This window comes from Neurospora crassa, linkage group II, assembly GCF_000182925.2.
Source record: "Neurospora crassa OR74A linkage group II, whole genome shotgun sequence".
Classification (NCBI taxonomy): domain Eukaryota; kingdom Fungi; phylum Ascomycota; class Sordariomycetes; order Sordariales; family Sordariaceae; genus Neurospora; species Neurospora crassa.
In genome coordinates, this window is record NC_026502.1 from 1,881,698 (window position 1) to 1,902,525 (window position 20,828).

Here is a 20,828-nt window from a genome sequence, read left to right on the forward strand (position 1 = left end):
TCTTGAATTTCCAGCGCTGGGATTCGGAACAGGCCTCCTTCTCCAAGCCGTTCTGGGGCGTTTGTCACACCTTAGGTATGAGTATTTGCCGATCGGTGGACTCTACTACACTATATCAAGTTGGGTCCATATTTCGAGGGCAATTCAAGGATGGCCTTCTCATTGATAGAGCCATTAATCTTGTAGATCTACACGTATGCCTAGATATCCAGCGGCATTCATAGATACGCATCAGATGGTTCGTCAACCAACTAATTGGTGACGCCTTCCCGGTCAGCGAATGGGGCTTAGACCAGATCATGGCCGCGATGGCATGGCATCCAATGTTTATTTATGACAAATAAATCTCATATGGCTTCTGAGGGTGGCCGGAATCAGGCTTCAACTAACGAGGAGATATCAACAAAAGAATAAATACAAAGAGGGATAGAGAGAGAAACCGATTGAGAGCACAGCTCTCTGGATACTCACACATTCCATACCCCTTTCCAACCTCCATTGTATGTGGCTGAAAAGCATTCAATCTCACACACAATAGGCCATAGCAGGAATATAATCTTTCTCTCCACACTTTATTGCTCTTCGTCTCCCCATCTTGATCCGTCTGAAGACGCCAGCAAGAAAACACCAAATCCCCGTCGGTTCCTATACTGAAAATACTGAATACCCTCCCTGTAATTACAGCGGGGAAGCTTCCTACCTACCTAGTGAGGCGTGCAAGATGCCCGTTGGCGCTCACCACCACCAACGTACCTCTGGGACACTGGCGATTATCGCACTCCTGTATAATAATGAAAGTACGATAATGTACCTCAAGAGCCTATACAGAAGCAAATTACTCATTCAATAAGCAAAGGCTTCCAAGAAGCAGTCCAGAGTTTACAGTGCGCAAGTGATGGAGATGAGTTCGTCCCCGCTGGTGGAGGTAAGGTAACCTAGGTAATCGGCACACAGGGAAGCTTTCACTAAAACCCACTGTAAGAACAGGCTGTTTATTGCACTCCATCACCACTGCGGGCAGGCAGGCATCCCGCGTTGCGCGGCGAAGAAAAACATGACCGGGCACGCACACAGTCGACGCAATTTACATGGACACATCTCGAATCGAAATTTGTTCTTTTTCTTTTATTAAAAACAAAAAAAATTCAACATTCATCCATTTCCTACCTCTAGGTAACAACAGCTATACCAAAACCCATCATAGCTCCATCCCTCATAAAATCATCATTCAACACCTCACCCCCGCCTACCTACCTACTCATTCCGCCTCCTGCAACCCCGTCAACCCTCCCGCCAACCCCTGCATCCTCCTCCCCAAAATATCATCCGAGCTATCCAGCCTCACCAACAGCGCCCCATCCTCATCGCCCACTTTGACCCTCCTCAGCTTCATCCTCCTTGGCGCCTTCTTCGCTTTGACCTTTGTATTCGCCGCAATCGCTGCCTCCGTCGCTGTATCACTCCCGCCTTCCTCATCTCCTTCTGCTCCCTTGACGACATGATGGATCCCGTCTTGGTTTACCATGCCTTCCATAGCATCTGCCGAGGTTGAAGTATTTCCCTCAGAATGAGAGCCGGCGGCATTCTTCAATGCCACTCTTCCTCTTGTTCGGGCTTTGCCGCCCATCTCCAATGGCTTGTCTTCGTCGGCGCTGCTTTCTGTGCCTCCTGTCCCGCGGCGACGGTGGTGATGTCGCCCCGTTCTTTCTTCAGCTGAGTGTTCCTCGACTGCCCCAAAACCGACACCCTTCTCATTTGTCCCCCTTCCAGAAGCCGCTCCTGTTTCAGCCTTCTCTTCCAACTTGGCACCACCACCAGCAACGCCCATCTTCCTCCTCGCCCTCTCCTCCTCCCTCTCCTTTCTTTCCGCCTCAGCAAACACCTCCCCCATCCACCCCGCAATCTTGCCAAACAATCCCCACGCAGGCGGATACACCCCCGCAAACTGCAAAAACCCATGACTAATCCCCGGCACCAGCGCCACCTCAGCCGCCTGCTTTCCATCCCATTTCCCATTTGTCTTTCTAATCGCCTCGTCGACGTCTTCCTCTCTATACTGCGTCCTGGTTCCATCAGAAGCGACCATGGCCGCTTTGACCCTCTTCAAACGACCGGCGAAGATGACCGTGTCGTCTACAAGGGGATCGCGCTCACCTGTCAAGAAGTAGGTTTTGGGGAACTTGGATAACAAAATGTCGGGCGCGAGAATGGGACAGAGCAGGTAGTCGGAGGAGAAGTCGGGCCGGTTGTGAGGGCCAACGTAGAGGATGATCATTGCGCGCATCATTTCGGGCGTGAGGACACGGTCGGCAAAGTAGGAGATCATGGAAGACATGGCGAGGCGGGTGCGCATGGGCTGGGGGTGGTGGTTGTGCGGGGCGGCGGTGGGTGAGGGGGTGGTTGTGGCTGCGACAGCAGAGGACTTTGCTTTGGGTTGTTTCTCAGTGGTTTTGGATTTCTCGGACCTTGAAGAGGAAAGGGAAGGAATGTCGGCATGCGACCAGGTTGAAGGGCCCGAGTGCGCGTATTCCGGAGCTGAGCGAGCTGCTGACGATGGCTCCTTCTCCTTGACCAGGCTGGGCTCGGGGTTAGGGCCAGATGAAGGGCCGTCGTCTTCGTCGTCCGATGGGGCGGGGGTACCGACCAAGTCGTTGTACTGAGACGTCTTGCGCTGGACGATTCTCTTGTTGGTTCCGCGCATCCTTCGGTCCTTGATCAACGCCATCTGCTCATCCGACATCCAGCTGCCGATGTTCATATCCAACGCAGGATAAAAGAGAATCAAACCATCAGGTACCTTGAGGTTGACCTCTCCCTGAAAGCGACGAACAGGCGACGAACCGCTCTCAACGATCATAAGCGTCATGGAAGTCGCCAGCGTTCCTCCCGCGCTATCACCCGTGACTACGATCTTGGGCACCTCTCGTCCAGACAAGCCAATGCATCGCCCCTTGGTCTTGATGATGGTACTGTAAACATCATAACACTCGTTCAGCGCATACGGATAAGGAAACTCGGGCGCCTTCTTATAGTCCAAACTCAAGATAGGCAATCCCGTCTTGGCGGCCCAAGAAAACAGCTTGTCGTCGTTGCACCTCGGATCCATGGCTACAAAGCCACCACCAGGGATATCCAAGATGATCTTGTTATGATATTCCAGATCCGCCAGCGGACCATCATAGTACAGCCAGGCGGCAACCGGATCCTTGTAATCGCTCGTCGCTGGCCTCGGGATCCTGATCTGCCTGGGCGGCCACCGCGTAAACCGTGGTCGCATCAGATTCTGCACGAAGCGGAGGTAGGGCGACGTGACGCCCTTGTTCCAGCTGACGCGGAGGTGCTCGACCGTAAGGTTGCCGCGCACCTTGCGGACCTTTTCGTCGGCCTTTTCGGCGGCGACGAGGTAGAAAAGCGAGAAGGCGATGCTGGAGATATCGCGCAGCCACTTTTGTTTGATCTTCATGGCGGTCCAGAAGCCGGCGTCCAATGCAGTCAGCACCCACGTGGCCCGGAAGTAGGCGGCGTCGTACATGTTGGCCATGGGTTCGGGGCTGGCGAGCCCGACGAGGGTGCTGAAGTTGCGGGCCGCGTACAGGTAGATCATGGTCAAGATGACGGTTTGCCATGTTGTCAGACGCCGGGAGAGAAGGCGAGAGAAGATGCGGAAGCCGGGCGGGCCATGTTTGTGACCCCTGCGTGGAGATGGTGTCAATCTAGGTTGCTATTTGGTGTCTGGTGTCATGACTGGGACGTACTTGATGAGGTAGGCGGACCAAAAGCCTAATACGGCGAGTACCTGCAGTCTTCGAGACTTGGCAGACGGTCGTCCGAGGAGGTGGTCTATCATGATGGACGGGGTTTCAGGAGGCTTGAATCCCCGGTGCCCGATATCAGGTTGCGCGGCCTGGTACCAACGTGGTCGGAAGGGGCTGAATGCAAGGCAGTAAACAAAGCCCTTTCTTTCTTGCTAACAGCAATCGCCCACTTCAGAGTCGCGTTACTATCGCCTGTCCATGAGATTTGGGACCGGCTGTGTGATGATTCCGGGTTCGGACAGCCAAGGCAACCAGTTGAACCGCCAAGGGCAGAGCGTTCGGCGTCTTTCGAAGGTACGCGTGCAGGGTGGGCTGGTGGTGGGCACACAGGATGATGTGATGCTGGTCAACAGGCAGAGTCTGATGGCGGATGGTTCTGCATACAGCAGCACCAAGATGTTGGTCTGTAAAGGACAAAAGTGCCTTGGTTGGGATGCTTTGCGATCACTGCGCAAGGTTATCGGAAAGCAAAAGAAGAGAGTAGGGAAAAGAGAGGCAAAACCGGTTGGGCATTAGTTGATGAAACAGGAAGCAAGGTGAGGTGAGGTTGGAACAGCGACGAGGGTTGATGGCAGTGGAATGAAGGTATGTATGTGTTGGCTTGCATCTAGCTATTAGTGTAGCAAGGGTGGTCGTCGGCGCCGGGGGTCGGGATGCATATGATCGCCTGTCGTCATGCTCGTCCCAACGCCGCCCAATCGGCGTCCTGGGATCCATCCCAACAGTGGGTTTTGTCTGACATGTGAAAACGGGGGGTGGCACTTTGGCCGAGAAGAACAGGTAAAGTAGTATGTACTAGTCTAGTGTACGTACCGCCTACATTGTAGTGCAACATTGATCGATGCATGATTGAAAGACACCCTGACAAAGAAACAAAGAGGGGGGGAAGTTCCGGACTCCGGGGTTTGGGGAATGTGGAGAAAACATGGGGTACGGATGGATCTGGAGGGTCACACAACGTCAACCCAGTTTTGTTTACTTGCAACCCCTTTTGGGTCATCTTGTTCTTCTTTTTGTTCAACACCACAGAGTTGCCGTTTCGTGATAAACTATTCGACTCCCCTTACTTTTCTCCCTGTTTTCTAAAGGGCGTTGAGAGCTATCGACGTTCGAATTCACCATCTGGCATACAATTAATTTCTGGCGGGCAGGAATGTTGCAGTATGCTTACAGACTATGCCTGATTTCCAGGATACTCAAGAAAATCAATAGTCAATGGCTCGAGGTTTTGCGGTATGACGACTACCGGTGCCGTTTGTATTTGTACGACTTCATTTGGAGTAGTAGTGCAGAAACGCTCGGCGGGAGGAACGTCTACCTACCAAACGGTTGCGATTGAATTCAAGTCGCGTGTGCGTGCTTTCCATGTTGCCAGCCAGTAACTTTGCAGTCGAAAGCTTCCTGAATCTCGAGACGAGCGAAGCCAATTCCCCATAATCCAACGAGGCTGTCGAAGTTGTTACTTGGAGTTCCAGGTTTCCTTGGGGTTGCGGAAACGCATAGGTGTAGGTACAGTAGCTTGACACTTGCTTAGATATCCCAGAATATGCCCGATCCTCAGCATTTCAATGCAGCATCGAGCGGTTGGGGAGTACCGGTAACTTCCATATTCTGCCGTGTCAACAACAAGGGGAATAGATGCACAGCGCGTCAATTCCCTGGTACCTGCCCGGTTTCCTGCGCTGAAATTTGGCAGCCGGTATGTCATGGAGGGCTACTGCTTGATTTGCTGTGATACAGATGGCCAGGCTGGCGTTGCACTTTCCATGACTCAAATGTCCTTGAGAACATTAAAAATATGGGTGTCGCCCACCGAAATGGGAGTTGAACTTTTTTCATCATCAACCTAAGCTGGCATTGTAACCAACCTTCAAGATCAAAGGAAACCCCAACCAAAAAGGCCTAAACAAACCCGTATGCCCACCCGTACTCTAGACCTGAACTTTATCATCGTCCAGATGACCTCTAACAACAAAGATCATAGGGAACCCCAGCGCTATTTGTACCCTCTGTACAACTACAGAGGAAGAAGGAGACAGAGCTTGAAACCGAGGCAGATGCGGGAAATGCCCGCAAGAGAATCACGTTGGTCATCTATTTCAGCTCGACTTTTCAACCGACAACTACTGACCTTGCTTACATGCAGATACTCCTGAAGGAGCGACAGCGATGACATCAATTCTTGTTCCCACATTAGCCGAAGAGCCAGCATTGACCGACTACGGCCAAATCACCAAGACCGACAAGAACACAATGAAAACCCCTACCCCGGTTATGGCACTCATGGCCGGAGAGTCTGTCATGGAACTCCTGGCTGAGGACTCTGTCAAGGAATTGGTGGCCAAAACTACTGTCATGACACTTACCGTCGAAGACTCTGGCATGGATTTCGACAAGGCTCATGTCCGTGACCTCGGGTCCGAGGACCCTGGCTTGGATTCTGACGAAGACTCTGACATCCTCCTATCCGAGGACTTTGACAACCTTGTGCTCGAAGACTCGGACAAGAACCGCACAACCGGAAAATCTAACATTGACATCCGCAAGCGCTCTTTGGTCGTCATTCCCGCGGGCTATTTCATCATCGCCTCCAATGGCGAGATCATGGATCTCATCACACACCCCGAGATGTTGCTCGATGATGTCTTTCAGTATTTCCCAGACTATGAGCCACGGTTCAAGGGAGAAGCTCACTTGAATCCCCTCCATCGTTTTGTCTGTGAAGACACTTGTTTCTTGCGCAACTGGCTGTTTGTGCAGGACTTGCTCTCCATGCGCTTTTGGGACCAGTTTGGCCGAACGAGGCACGCCAGTTCTTTGGATAAAGATACCGTTGGCGCGCTCGGGGAGATCATAAGCTTCTTTGCATTTGCCACGATTCCCTTCGACACACGACGTCTTCCCAACAACAACTGGATCGGGAACTATGGGCGCCTTCTTCGTCCCGATTCGGACACTTTTCTGCGAGTGTGGGAGTTTTACGATGGTCCACTTCGTTGTGAAATAGGTGATGCTTTGGCTGGACAAACCATAAGCAACACTGCCAAGCACTTTGTGGCAAAGGTCTCCCTGGATTACGAGTCACAACCGGCTGGTAACCCCGAGCGCATAAACGCCACAGTCTGCTTCAATTCTGGAGATAACGTCCACCTTCGAGAGGTGCAAAGGTCCTGGATGAACTTCAAGAACAATGTCGATAAGAGATTGGCACAGCTGGGGCCGTCGAGTGAATGCTGTGGCAAAAAGGAGGTGAAGGTGCCCACAGTTTTCCCCAAGGAATACTTCCCAAGGGGGGAAAACATTGAGCATAACATCATCGAACCCCCTCGGATCCGCCGCTATTACTGGAACAACGAAACAGCTCCTCCACTGGTAAACCACGATTGGTGGGACATGGCAGCCCATCATTACAACTTTGTGACCGACGCCCATGAGCGTTCGTGAATTGTCTCTTGCGAGGAACCGGAACCGCTCAGAGAGTCGTCCTATGGCAACAAGATGTTGTAGTTTTCCAAGGCATATGTCACGACTTGCTTTGCAAGCGCTCCCTCTCACTGCGCTACAGAAGATAGGGTATGCTGTAACAAAGTTAGCAGGCTTGGAATTATCAAGTTGGATGGAACAAGTCATGATGTTGGTAGATTACTCCTGGAAATACCTAGCTTTAGAATAGAGTTTGGATCACGGCGATGGCTGAAAGCGCAAAGGTGCGCACGAACAGAGCTAGCAATAAATCAGTTGACAAGGCGGTGACTGTCTCTCATACTCCAGGGAGATGTTGCGCGCCTCGATAGGCTGGTGCATACTTGGCAGTTACCTGGATAGGCATTGCCAGATACAGCATCAGGCATTAGATAGATATTCTATCCTCTCTGACACTTTTCTTGTCGAAAGAGAACAAGATCATGAAATTTAAAACATACAACCAGATGAGCTTGTTCATCGGTGACACTGTCTTATCAGCACGAGTCTTACGTTGACTTTGACTGAGTTTGCTTGACCTAGCCCCTCTGGCCAAGTTTGTCGTTACAAAAAAAAAGGCCGTCCTGGTTGTGCCAAAGTCGACGAGGTCCCATATGTGACTGTACCTTAATTATACCAACTTGTACCTGCGAAAGGGAAGTAATTCACGCCTCTTTCTAAACTCTCCTAGTTCAATCTCGAGACGCTCCTTGGTGTCAAAAGATCCCAGCAATCCGGGAATTGGGCTTTGTTGTGTGCAAGTATCCATGTCGTACCTATGCGACCACTGGCCCATTCGGCGGAAGGTCGGTAAATCGTCCTCTACACCCACTTCTTCTAGGAGAATACCCTCGATCCATACGGTATCCCACCGTCCGGCTTGGTACTCCATGCTGATAGGGAGCAGCCGTAGATCTTCTTTCTCGACAACGCCTATTATTGGCCGATCAAGGTTTATTAATACCTGAAACTGGCACTTGTCACCGTTATACGCTCGGGCGTCAGCTTTGCACGTCGAAAACCAGGACTCCCATTTTGAGAGAAGCTGTTCGGCGTCAAAACCGAAGAAGCCGAACGCAGTGCGCAAGACCAGTGCGGAGGACTCGAAGCCAGGATAGCCAAGGTGAAGGGCTTGAGAGTTGAGTGGAATGATGGTCTCAATCTCCACCAGAGGTTCATTTTGGTATTCTGGTTCTGTATGACCCGGCCAAGCAATGGAGGATGAGCCCGGGGAGGTTGGACATGAAGCCCAAGACCACGATGGGAAGCCAGCAAGTTGTTTTTCGAATGACGCGTAATACGCGGTGTCCCGGATCCTCTCAAACTCGTCATAGTGGCCGTGACGATGCGAAACACGGTACCATATCAGCTGCCGTATCAGATATTTCTTCCACAACCCCGCTACACACCAGTCGCGCTCCTGTGATGCATCAAGAATTTCCCAGAATCTGTTGAAAACACCTCTCAAAGCGGCCAGCCTGTCCGAATATTGCGTGAGCTGTGTCTGGCTATAGTCACGGACTATTGTTTGCCATACCGTGCTCACACCAAAGACAGTGGAAAAGCGTTGGTCGTTGGCTTGATCAACAGATGTGAGTATGTCTGGGTTACTGCTCGCCGAACCCCTGGACCAAGCCAATCCCTTGTCTCCTGTGAATGATTCAGAAGCGTGTCCGGCTTTGCACTCCCAATAGAGCTGCTGGCTAAAGTGAACAGTGCGCGTAGCCAAAAATCTCTCCTGGTAGCACCATCCTCTCGAGTAGAGTGGAGCACGTGCAAGGTCTGATGACGGAGTGTAGTTCACAAAACAAGCCCAGTATTCGCTCGAGCTGGCAGTACGAGTACGGGAAAGAACACAGGGCGATACAGAGATTGGGTCCCGGGTGACCTCGAGGCCTGGTGAGAATTCGGCACATGCATGGGCGAGGTTGAGGTAGCCGTGGGTGTAAATGCGATGCATCAACGAAGCTTGAGTGTTCCAGTCTTTCCCATCGTCCTGGATGATACAAAGCGAATCGATCCATACATAACGGATACCGAGGGTGCGAGATAAAGCAACGGCATCCTTGTATATCTGGGGCCAGTTCTCGGTAGGGATCGATTGATGGTATTTGTCCTTGTTGTGGGTTTTCAGATTCGTTTTTGGTGTTTCTACAGTCCATCTGTAGCTGAGGGTGATGTATTTGACATTTGTGTCCTTGATCCTCTCCACCAAGCGGACCGTAGCCGTGTCATCGAGCCCGACATCAATAAAGCGCACCTTTTCCAGGAACTCGGCCATACTGTTCTGAACCAACGATGCTCCTCTGCAGGCCTCGTGGTTATGGGTGCAGTCGTGAATCCAGCTCCTGATTTGTTCAAGAGCAAGCGGATCAAAGTTTGTTGTTGATGAAGGTTGAAAGATTGTCACCGGAGAAGGGCTGTTTTTGTAGCCATATGGGAGATGATTGGAACGTATTACCCAAGACGGTTGAAAGGGTGAATCTTTCGGAGTGACAGGTTTCAAGTCAATCGACGAGCCCCCATAAGAGGGTTTTACATCGTGATCCAGTGAAAAGTTGTAGTTGTCAGGGTCGTGATCACGGTTGACCAATCTGAGATAAAATGTGATTGTTTTGACGTCTTCCCTCCAAGATGTGTAGCCGTCACAGTTTGTCAGAATGATTAATTTGGGAATGGGAATCAAGGAGTCGAGGAATACGCGGCACAGGTGACAGCCATCGGTAGTTGCAGATTCGTCGAGTTCGTCGATAGTGAGATCGCGCAAGTGCCATTGTTTTCCGCCTGAAAAGACTTGGTCAGGATCTCGTCGTTCCCAAGGCCAGAGCCCCGTCACAGGAAAGATTTGCTGGCATTTCTGACAAAGCTTGTTCAGTTGTCGCGGTTCGATTTGGGATCCCATTATGGGCGTGAGCAGTAAGGAAGAATTTGAAGGAGAGTTTACGTTGTTTCAAAATGTGAAGTATGGGATGTGTCACAAGTTGCTGCCTGGCACCGACTTGTCTTGGATGACGGCCAATCGGGCAGATCACGAAGAAATCTCCGTTAGACCTCGTCTCTAGTTTAGGTAACCATGATGTGTTGTCTCGACGACAACAACAGTCCGTGTAACCACTGCGGCTGCGGCTGCGACGACTAGTGTCTGACTTTGTTGACATCTGGTCATCATCAGGTGCCAGGTTTGTTAGAGACGAAGGCTGTCATGTTGAGGAAGCAATCATGGGTGGAAGAATGATAGATGCTTCTGGGTTGTCAGGTAGAAGAGGCCCCGTTATCGTGGAGCTGGGCGAGTCGGTCCCATGGGGTAAAGGATGGAGTTGGCCGCCCGCAGTGGGATTGCGACTCCACCAAGGTCCACAGCGAGATGGATTCCCCAAAGTCCCGCAAGCAGCACATTTTGGATGAGTCTGTGAAGACAGGTGTTGTCGTGTCGATGCCATGTCTTCTTTATTCTATCAATCGATGGTTTTTAGAGGCCCTTCCGACATCCATGAACCGTGTCTTTGTCTGCAGAATTCAATGCCAGGGGTAAATCGTGAACGGGAACGATGGCGGCGAAGCGGGGGTCCGCTGTTGATGATCATCAAGGAAGGGGCTTAGGGTCAAAATTCCCGAGAGCGGTGACAGCTCAATTGTCCACAGGGAATCCGATCTTTTCACGGGCTTCTTCCTTTCCGAGTTGGCAACGGCAAAGGGAACGGCTCTGTGTCATTCGTGACGGACAAGGAAAGCCAGAAGCTCAGCAAGTAAACAAGCGCCGACCCCACCACGTTTCAGGGGGGGCAACAAGCTGGTCTAGTGTACGCGGTATGGTATGTAGCTGGCAAAACACAGGCCCTGGAAAAGGAGAAAAACACCAAAGTGAAAAAGAGAAAGAAAAAAAAAAAAGCCGGACCAAGATCTCGGGACAGATCATCGGTGACAACGGGATTATCCTGGCCTGGAGTTCGGGCCTGGGCTTCGGGACGGCAAGTCGTGGTTGCTATGGTTGCGGTGGGGAACTGCCCTGGGGACAATGTTTATTTTTCCCTGTCCCGAGGCCGCAGCCGTTGGTAACCCCGTGGCAGACTGCGCTTGTAGTGTACCGCCTGTGAACATCCACTCGTATCCCACTACCGCCCGCGGCCCCACCAACGACTACCGTGTTCCATTCCCGACCTTCCCCTCCCCGTCTTCCTTCACCCAATCCTACCCATCCTTCCGACGAACCACAACGTAGTACAGAGCCCCAGGACACCCATGGACGGATCCGAACAAAGTGATCTGGCCAATCACGATGCAGCCTTTTGCTCTCTTTCAAGGAGCACAGCATTATTCAGCCCTCTGGGTGCCACCAAGCCTCACACTCCTCTGACGCAGTTGTGTGTCCCCTTTCTGCCGTGCCTCACTGCTGTGTCTGGAACAGGAGCTGTCAAATCTCACCAATACACTACTCTACATACCGGGTCCGCTTGCCGCACTTCTTGGAGATCCCTCGCCCGCTCGCCTGGACAAAGCCTATCGCGGTGAACCGGTTCATCTCTACCACTATGGATACACTTGCCCCGATCTTGGTGTTCCCCAATTCTCGGAATCCATCCCGGATTTCGGTGTGTGTTGCGAGATGGCCGGCGTGTTACCCTGTCGTGAATGATGGTTGAGATATAATTACTAAATCGTGATTCCCTCCGCTTCTTCTTTGTCTCCGTTGATTGACCATCCATTATCATTTCTATTCATTCATCCGTCCGTCCATCCATCTCCTGTTCAAGATACCCCCCTTCATTGCTCTTCTTTGCTTTCCTTCCTTTTTTTCGAGTAACTACACTCACATACACATTTATACACCATGGCGACACAATCAGATAACTACTATGACATCGGTAAGTGAAGTCCCTTCACTCAGTAGATATTCGCACAACCATCACTAACACACCCCACAGTCATTGTCGGTGCCGGCCCCGTAGGCCTCATGCTCTCAACCTGTCTCTCACGATGGGGTTACAAGATCAAGCACATCGACAACAGGCCCGAGCCCACCGCCACCGGTCGTGCCGATGGTATCCAGCCCCGGTCTCTTGATCTTCTGCGGAACATGGGTCTCAAGTCCGCCATCATGGCCCACAAGCCCGCCCGTGTGTACGAGGTCGCCTTCTGGGACCCTCCCAAGACCGGCGGCGGCATCGTGCGTACCGGCACTTGGCCCAGCTGCCCTGAATTTATCGATGCCCGCTACCCCTTCACCACCCTTCTGCACCAGGGTCTGATCGAGCGCGTGTTCATCGCCGACCTCGAGAAGAATGGCACGGAGATCCAGCGCCCCTGGACCATCACCGGCTTCACCTCGGACGAGAAGGCCGACCCCGAGTACCCCGTAACCGTCCAGCTCGCGCACGTGGACGACAGCAGCAAGACGGAAACCGTCAAGGCCAAGTACCTCTTCGGCGGCGAGGGTGCCCGCTCCTTCATCCGCGACCAGCTCAAGATCGGCATCACGCACAAGGACCCCATCTCGTACGTGTGGGGCGTCATGGACGGCGTCGTCAAGACCGACTTCCCCGACATGAAGATGAAGTGCACCATCCACTCGGAGCACGGATCCATCATGGTAATCCCGCGCGAGGCCAACATGGTGCGTCTGTACATCCAGATCGCCTCATCCACGGACCCCGACTTCCACCCGCGCAAGACCGCCACCGAGGCGGAAGTCCAGGCGGCCGCCAAGCGCATCCTCGCGCCCTACTCCATCGAGTGGGAGCGCGTCGAGTGGTACTCTGTCTACCCGATCGGCCAGGGCATTTCCGACAAGTACACGCTCGACCACCGCGTCTTCCTCGGCGGCGACGCCTGCCACACGCACTCGCCCAAGGCCGGACAGGGCATGAACACGGCCTTCCTCGACGCGCTCAACCTCGCCTGGAAGATCCACGCCGTCGAAGGCGGCTTCGCCGACCGCCACATTCTCGAAACCTATGAGCCCGAGCGCAAGGACGTCGCCGAGACCTTGCTCGCCTTCGACAACAAGTACGCCAAGCTCTTTTCCCAGCGGCCCGACGCCGCCTCCACCGCCCAGGCCACTGCCTCGGGCACCCACGCCAACCCGGACGCTCAGCAGTCGGCCGAAGAGAACGAGTTCATCAAGACCTTCAAGGAGGCATGCGAGTTCACGTCCGGGTACGGCGTCTTCTACAAGCCCAACGCGCTCAACTACTCCCCCGCCCACCACCCGGCCGGCACTTCCCCGACCATTCTCTCCCCCGAGGACCAAACCACCAAGCTCGTGCCCGGCCGTCTCTTTATCAACTCCACCGTCACCCGCGTCGTCGACGCCAACGTGGTGCACCTCGAGCAAGAGATCCCCCTCAACGGCTCCTTCCGCCTCTTCATCTTTGCCGGCTCCCTCACCTCCCCCGCCCAGAAATCCGCTTTGGAGTCCCTCGCTGCCGGCCTCCAGAAGCCCGACAGCTTCTTCTCCCGCTTCCAGCGCCCCGACATCGACACCGTCAGCCACCACGAGCGCCACAACCCGCACAGCAAGTTCTTTACTTTGGCGACCGTCTTTGCTGCCAAACGCGCCGAGGTCGAGATCTCGCGCGACTTGCCTGCGCTGTTGGCGCGGTACAGGGATAATGTCTATGCGGACGACCGGTGGGATCGCAGGGTGCCCGACGCCAAGGCGGCGGCGCATGCGAAGATGGGCTTTGACGAGGACAAGGGTGGTGTAGTGGTTGTGAGGCCGGATGGCTATGTGGGCTTTGTGTGCAGGCTGGAGGAGGGCGGCAAGACGGTGGAGGCCTTGGAGAAGTACTTTGGTGCTTTTACTACCAAGCAGTAAGCGGCATGATACCCGGAGAAAGAAAAGGGGAAAGTGCTCGGAAACAGGCCGGTCGGATATACATGTATATGTCTGATGAATAAGGGTCTTTGTACATAGTTCGATTTTCTTTTGGCTGCATCTTTTCTTGTAAAGTGGTCGTTTTGCATGCATTGGTTTGGATAGGTTTTGGATATGGTTTTTTAGAGTTGTTAAATCAAACAAGTTCACAAACGAGTTTGAGACGGAGTCATATAGTGCTCATTGTTGGTCTTTTCCTGACCATAGTGCTGATTTTCCTTGCCAAGAAAACGGCTGGTGAAATATGAAATAAATACACGTATTAGAGAGAAAAAATCCTTAGCTTGTCTCCTATATCAACGCCCACTAAGCCCCGGTGCGGAGGGTAAGCAACTTCTTCCCACCAGGAAGATAAAGGCCGAACTTTTGACCCACACCCTTACTCTGGCGTTGCTTGGTTCCGCGAACTATTGCTTTCCGACCACAGTATCTTGACAATAATCAGCAGATAGAGTGCGTCTTCCCCGTCTTGCCCTGCAACGAGTGTTTCTCCTTCTATAGTACCTGGTCAGCTTGTCTCTTTTCAAGGGGTCGTCGATCCACACAGAAACAACAGCACGGGATCTTGTTACGGCACTTACGTGATATTTAGGATGGTTGTGCGATGCCTTCCCGCTTACAACATGATGTTTGTGGATAAACTCCTGCTGCTTCTTGACAGTTTCCTTGTCCATCTGCTCAAGGATACCCTGGCACGACCTGATATCACTGATGAGCCCATCACACCTGTTCCTAGAGAAATCTTCTCTGACAACAATTCTGAGCATTTTCAGCCCTTCCGTTTTGGGCGCCATGGTGTACGCGGGGACGATCCATCCGCGCACACGAAGTTGATGGGCAAGAGCGAACTCATCATAGGTACGGTCCGGATCCTCCTTGAGACGGAATGCGACCAAAGGCAAGCCTTGGCCAGACTTTTGGGACATGATGATGAAGCCAAGAGCGGCAAGCGATTCAGCGAGGTAGTCAGCTGTGCGCGTCAGGTTGGACATGATAGCGCGGTAGCCGTGCTTGCCGAGACGAATGAGCTGATAGTACTGGCCGATGACCTGGCTAGCACCCTTGGAGAAGTTCAGGGTGAAGGAGGCTTGGTCCGCACCGAGGTAGTTGATGTTGAAAACCAGCTCCTGGGGAAGGTACTCGGCAGAACGCCAGACCACCCAGCCGACACCGGGATAGACGAGGCCGTACTTGTGGCCAGAGACGTTGATGGATACAACGTTCTTCAGCCTAAAATCCCATTCCAAATCGGGTACGACAAAGGGGGCAACGAAACCTCCGCTGGCGGCGTCCACATGGATTGGTGTGTCCAGCCCCCTCTCCACAAGCAAGTCATTGACTGCCTTGACATCCTCGTATTCGCCAGTGTATGTTGTGCCAAGGATGCAGCAGATGCCAATGGTGTTCTCGTCCACCAGATCGACCGTCTCCTTGGGATCGATAACGTAGCGGTCGGGTGTGCAATAGACGAACTTCTCTTCCACTTCGAAGTAACGAGTGGCCTTTTCCCAGCAGACCTGGACGGCGGATGACATGATCAGGTTGGGCTTGTCAGCGGGCTTTCCCTCGGCAATGCGCTTGTTCTTCCAACGTTTTTTCATGGCAAGGACGCCGAGCATGATGGCCTCAGAAGAGCCAACACTCGATGTTCCGACGGCGCTGCTAGCCTCCGCATCCTTTACTGGAGCATTGAAGAGGCGACCAATCATGGAGACGCAGCGGTTCTGAATATCGGCCGTCTGGGGATACTCCTCGTAATCGATGAAGTTCTTGGGGAGAGACTCGGTCATGAGCTTTTCAGCTTCTTCCTCCATGTATGTGGTAACAAACGAGGCGAGGCTGTGGTGGATTCATTAGCAAATGGACATACAAAGAAGAGACGCATGATGCCATGACATACTTGAGCAATGGGTTGCCATCCAGGCTCAGCTCGTCCTTGATCATGCGGTAAGCAACTTCCTTGGGCATCTCCTCATCGGGCATTTCATGGCGGGGTAGGTCGGCGGCGGCGAACTTTGAGCCGTACACGCTCGTAGTGAAACGGTCTTCATCGTTGGCGAGCTGAAGATGGACCGCCTTGAGGGCGCCCGTAAGTGGAATGTCGAGCCCGTCTCTGATCTCGTCCTCCTTGGGGATGATAGTAAGATGCACCATTTTGGAAGTGTTCTGCAAAGATTGATAAGTGGAAATATGATGGTATTATGGTGTCTGGATATTGGATATAGTGGACAGAATTGTCAGTATGAACAGTCCGTTTTCATAAAAGTTGGTTTGGGAAAGGGACGGCGTCAAGAGGGGCAGTGTAGACAGGACAAGACAAGACGAGGCCGTCATGGTAAGACGAGCTAACGAGGGGAGCTTCTCCATGACAGTCTCCTGATGAACCACTTACGAGGTAGCGGAGGTTGAAGCTGAAACAGACCGACAGAAAGACACCGACGACGCGAAGCCCTTGCGATGCGATTGGGACAGCCAAAGTACTTGGAATCAGGAATTGGAGATGGTCGGACTGAGCAAGAGACGGGAAGGAGGGGTTGTACGGGGTTGCCCAAATTCTATATATGAATACTAGAGGCAGGTGATATCCATAGGTTTGCAATCAACAGGACTCGGAACAGGAAGGTACCAATGCTACATCTCTTGGGCAATCTTGATTCTTGGCATCTGTTTGGTTCTTTCCCAATCGGTGACGCAGCTCATTTCGAGGGTGCCATGCTTGACGAATTCTGAAAGGTAACAGAGCTGGAAGGAGCTTCCCGTGTAAGTGGTAGTGTGGAGACGACCAATCATAAGTGGAAACTGACGTTGGCGGGGTGCGGGACGTTCCACAACCCAACCTAACGTCTAACAGTCAAGCTCCACTTTTCCGCATTTGTCTGTTGCCTGTTTCTGCCCCCTGCTGACTACAGTAGGTACAGAAGGGTTTAACAGGCCAACATCACTACCTATTGAATGATCTGAAGGTCAAAAGGTGAGTTGGAAACTGCCTAGAATGGCTCAATTGGTGTTCCAGAGCAACAAGTTTGTACTTTTACCCGACTATTTGTTGATTCAGACGGGTTGAACACTGGAGGTACATACACAGTATATAGACTGAGGGCAAACGACGTGAAACAGCTACCCCGCATCGCATGACATCACGACTGCCAAGCTTTTCCAACGACAACCTGGAAGTTAAGACATGTTGCACCAGAATAGGTATAGTATTCTCTCTTCCATGGGTGCTCTTACTGCGTAGACTTCCCTTCACGCCTGAGGTTAAGTACCTTCTGCCATTCGATCTGCCCGGCGTAAAGCTGATTAATTGAGAATTGGAACATGATCGGTTTCCGTTTGCCATTGGAATCGACCCCTCATTCCGCTCACCACTCACCGGCTGGGTCCGCCTGGTGGTTCGATCATCAGACAAATCAAGTTGCTGTTCAGCGGCATTTTTTTGCAAACCTGGAAGGCTTCCAGAATTGATATCTGCTGTGCGGGTCACACACAGTAAAATCAGTATACCAACCACGGCAGCAGCTCACTAGTGTTGGGTACGAAGGGGCTGAGAGAGTGAGATCGGTCCGGATGCCGCTCTCTTTTCCACCCTGTTCTACACCTCAAGCTTCCCCTTTCTGTTTCTCATCGGTAACAACCAAGCCGAATTGCAGGCTTTGAGTCAAGGTGAAGGACGTCCAGAAATCGGAGGCCATCGAGGGCAAATACAATGTCATTGAACGGTCAAGAGTGACACAGCCATTCGGCCCATCCAACGGTGGATTGACAGGTCTGATGTCAAGATATAATCCCTTGTTCAGCACCACGTGGGAGCCACGACTAAGGCAAGCCTAGTTCCAGCCCTAAGAGGCATCTGAGTTTCAGGGGTTGTGGTCGGATTGGCTGTAAGCTATGTACCCACGCGGGAGCCTCCATGCGAGTGATGCCTTCAATTGATCGGATGTGATTGCATCGATCGGCTCCCATCCGCTGTCTCTGACAGGGAATACGCCATACATAGCGGAATGTTCAGCCACAGCCCGGGAATTCGCACTCCGTAGCCAAGTCAAGTCCAGTGATATCTTGCTTTCGACGCTCTGAAAAAAAGACAATCATTCTTTTGGCTGGTCCGTTGACTGCCAATGTCCAATGTGATGTGGTGCTCCAAAAGTCTCTTCAACTCCCCGTGCAACCAGAATGTCTTAAAGGCTATTCGTCAACATTCAGCCCATTGCAGTAGTCGCTGTTACACGGACTATACTCGTCAGACTTGAAAAAGACTCTAGGGAATTGGTTCATAGTCTTTTGACGCTGATGTAATACGGATAAATAGGCTTTCAAGCCATTGCGTTTAATATGGTTAAACCAGCAATTTTTTCTCTGCATCCGATGTGTAATTGTCTGGGAACCTTGACCACGCGCAATGGATGTTTGGAAAGGGTATACTTCTGCCTCAAACCGAACAAAAGCCCATGTAATCCGTAGCTTATCACAGCAGATGCTCAAATCTCCCCATTCAAAACCCCCAGCAAAATCTCCCCCAACCTCTCCCCCTTCTTCCAAACCTCATCATGATCACCACCCTTTTCCTCCCTCAACACCACCACCTCCACCTTTTTATCCTCGTCTGCCACCTTTTGGTTCTCCCTCTCCAGATACTCCGCCATGCCCTCCGTCTGCTCCACCGGCACCAAACTATCCTCCAAACTCTGCACCAACACCACCTTCCTCTTCTTCCATTCTTCCCCTTGTTGTTGTTGTTGAGTCAGATTCCACTCCCTCACCCACCCCTCCGCGATACTCCCAGGACACACCTTTTTCCAATCCTCCTCCTTCTTACCAAACGCGCCGACAACAAACTCTCTATACGCCTCCTTCCACCTCTCGTAACCCTTCGGGGGATCTGCGATGAAACCCGCGAGGTCATACAACCCGTTGAACCCCACCACTGCCTTTGGCTTTGCTACATTATACCATCCTGCGCGCCACTCCGCAGTCCCAGCCAGCCCCCACCGCTCGGGCGACATGCAAGCCTGCAGCGCCAGCGTCGCGCCGCAGCTATGGCCCGCCAGCACGTACTCCTTCATTCCAAAGTAGTTTTTGAGGAACCCCAGCGCGGTGAGCACATCGGCAACGTGATCAGGGTGCTTGGCGGTGCGGTTGGGGTCATACGGGTCGCTGGAAGGGTGGTTAGGGTGAGGGGAGAGGCGGTAGTTGATGGAGGCGATTCCCGCTACTGTCTTCTTTCTTTGCTCCAGGGGTTGTTGAGCGAGGTCAGAGAGGATTTTGGTGGCGCTTGCGTCGAAAGAGGACGAGTCGATGGCGGGGTCGCGCCAGGCGCCGCCGTGGATGTAGATGAGCCAGGGGGCCTTTGCTCCGTCCCCGAGAAGTGTGTTGGGGGTAGGTTTGCCCCAGGATAAGGCGGCCGGGGAGATGGGAATCCACATGTCGAGGGTTTGGAGGGCCAAGGCTTCCTCGCCGGGGACGTAGTCATGGCGGCGCCAGTGGTGGCCGATGATGGTCTTGTTGTCGGTGGGGTCGAGGACGGGTTTCCATCCACCACTCGAAGGACGGTTGTAGTCCGCCATTTGGTTGTTGTTGTTGTTGTTGTTGTTCCTGTCGGGTGTAGACAGTGGTTTCTGTTTACTTTGTGCTTGAACTGGTACGGTACCCAAGGAGAGGATGGTAAGCCACAGGACGTTATTGATGATCATCGCTGTTTTCGTTCTCAGTGAGAGACGGAAGTCTCAAAAAGAAAGTGGGGTTTTCGTTAACTTGGGTCGGTTCTCACATCCGTTCCGCGTAAAAAAACAAACATCCGCGTATTACCATTACACCACCGAGGCGTAACTTTCATCATCCTAGACAACAACCCATCGTTACACAAACCACCACTGGCGACATTTGAACGCATCATCGATTGGTCAATGATTCCCTCCACCAATCTTACTCCCGGCCGGTCAAAAATTTAGAAAAAAAAAAAAGAGCCAAGAAGCAAACAAAAGCCATACCCCCCTCCCCTACCAGGTTCCATGTGCACGGCGTACCTAGCATGTACGCGCACCGCCAAGGCTTGTGTGTGGTCGAAAGTCTCGGAAGGCCTCCGAGTGAGTGCCCGAGAACTTGAAGCCATGAATGCAACAACGAAACCGTGCCGTGTTCCGTCGGAAGCATTGCCGGTCTCGGAACTCGGTTCGGTACGTGTACATGCCAGTCGGTCGCGGCAACCGCCCAACTTTATGCAATTGCCGGAATCTGCCTTGCCCTGCCTTGCCTTGCCGTTGTACCGTTGCCGTTGGTTCCGACACGCATCGTCATCGATCAATTCTGTTTATCTAGCGGTATCCATGACAATAAAAATTGAAAATGAATGTCCTTTTTACCATGGGTTGTTGAAGTTTTGTTCGCTCCCCTCGTATACGACTTTTGAAACCCCCCCGGTCGAGGTTGCATGATCCGCTTCGTAATGCTTCGCTCGTTCGGAACCACGGCTCGACGACAACCACTCGGATCACTTGCCGCATGCTTTCCAAAGCGACGGGGTATCCTTTGCGAGAATTTTCAACAAACCGTCACGCGAATGGTGATAGGATGCATTGCTGGCAGTGAGAAAATTGGTTTCGCACCTTTTTTTCTGCTTAGAGGTTCCGAATGGAAGGACAGCATTCAACGATACGGATTTTCCAGCTGGAGTCGCCGTC

At 52.4% G+C, this 20,828-nt stretch overlaps 7 protein-coding genes across 7 annotated transcripts; 3 read left to right on the forward strand and 4 right to left on the reverse strand.

The window, feature by feature from the left end:
- Positions 1–1,117: 1,117 nt before the first annotated feature.
- On the reverse strand, positions 1,118–4,225 carry NCU06809 (hormone-sensitive lipase). The gene is made up of 2 exons (XM_958557.2): positions 3,756–4,225; positions 1,118–3,692 (listed from the first exon to the last, which is right to left on the reverse strand). Exons 1-2 carry the CDS (start codon positions 3,845–3,847, stop codon positions 1,259–1,261), a joined length of 2,526 nt encoding a protein of 841 aa, XP_963650.2. The 5' UTR covers positions 3,848–4,225; the 3' UTR covers positions 1,118–1,258.
- NCU06808 (hypothetical protein) lies at positions 3,934–4,331 on the forward strand (the record flags this gene model as incomplete). The annotated part of the gene is made up of 2 exons (XM_011395289.1): positions 3,934–3,943; positions 3,991–4,331. The coding sequence occupies 2 exons, from the start codon at positions 3,934–3,936 to the stop codon at positions 4,329–4,331; spliced, it is 351 nt and encodes a 116-aa protein (XP_011393591.1).
- A 1,653-nt stretch (positions 4,332–5,984) lies between these two features.
- NCU06807 (hypothetical protein) lies at positions 5,985–7,259 on the forward strand (the record flags this gene model as incomplete). The annotated part of the gene is made up of 1 exon (XM_958555.2): positions 5,985–7,259. The coding sequence occupies one exon, from the start codon at positions 5,985–5,987 to the stop codon at positions 7,257–7,259; it is 1,275 nt and encodes a 424-aa protein (XP_963648.2).
- A 265-nt stretch (positions 7,260–7,524) lies between these two features.
- Positions 7,525–10,184, reverse strand: NCU06806 (hypothetical protein). The gene has a single exon (XM_958554.3). The coding sequence runs from the start codon at positions 10,177–10,179 to the stop codon at positions 7,909–7,911; it is 2,271 nt and encodes a 756-aa protein (XP_963647.3). The 5' UTR covers positions 10,180–10,184; the 3' UTR covers positions 7,525–7,908.
- A 1,476-nt stretch (positions 10,185–11,660) lies between these two features.
- NCU06804 (phenol 2-monooxygenase) lies at positions 11,661–14,308 on the forward strand. The gene is made up of 2 exons (XM_958552.2): positions 11,661–12,139; positions 12,200–14,308. The coding sequence occupies exons 1-2, from the start codon at positions 12,106–12,108 to the stop codon at positions 14,089–14,091; spliced, it is 1,926 nt and encodes a 641-aa protein (XP_963645.1). The 5' UTR covers positions 11,661–12,105; the 3' UTR covers positions 14,092–14,308.
- Positions 14,269–16,755, reverse strand: NCU06803 (glutamate decarboxylase). Its single transcript, XM_958551.3, has 4 exons — positions 16,544–16,755; positions 16,052–16,359; positions 14,733–15,990; positions 14,269–14,646 (listed from the first exon to the last, which is right to left on the reverse strand). The coding sequence occupies exons 2-4, from the start codon at positions 16,303–16,305 to the stop codon at positions 14,593–14,595; spliced, it is 1,566 nt and encodes a 521-aa protein (XP_963644.2). The 5' UTR covers positions 16,306–16,359; positions 16,544–16,755; the 3' UTR covers positions 14,269–14,592.
- Positions 16,756–18,376: 1,621 nt separating this feature from the next.
- NCU06801 (hypothetical protein) lies at positions 18,377–19,917 on the reverse strand. Its single transcript, XM_958549.3, has one exon. It carries the CDS (start codon positions 19,839–19,841, stop codon positions 18,630–18,632), a length of 1,212 nt encoding a protein of 403 aa, XP_963642.3. The 5' UTR covers positions 19,842–19,917; the 3' UTR covers positions 18,377–18,629.
- Between the last annotated feature and the right edge of the window lie 911 nt (positions 19,918–20,828).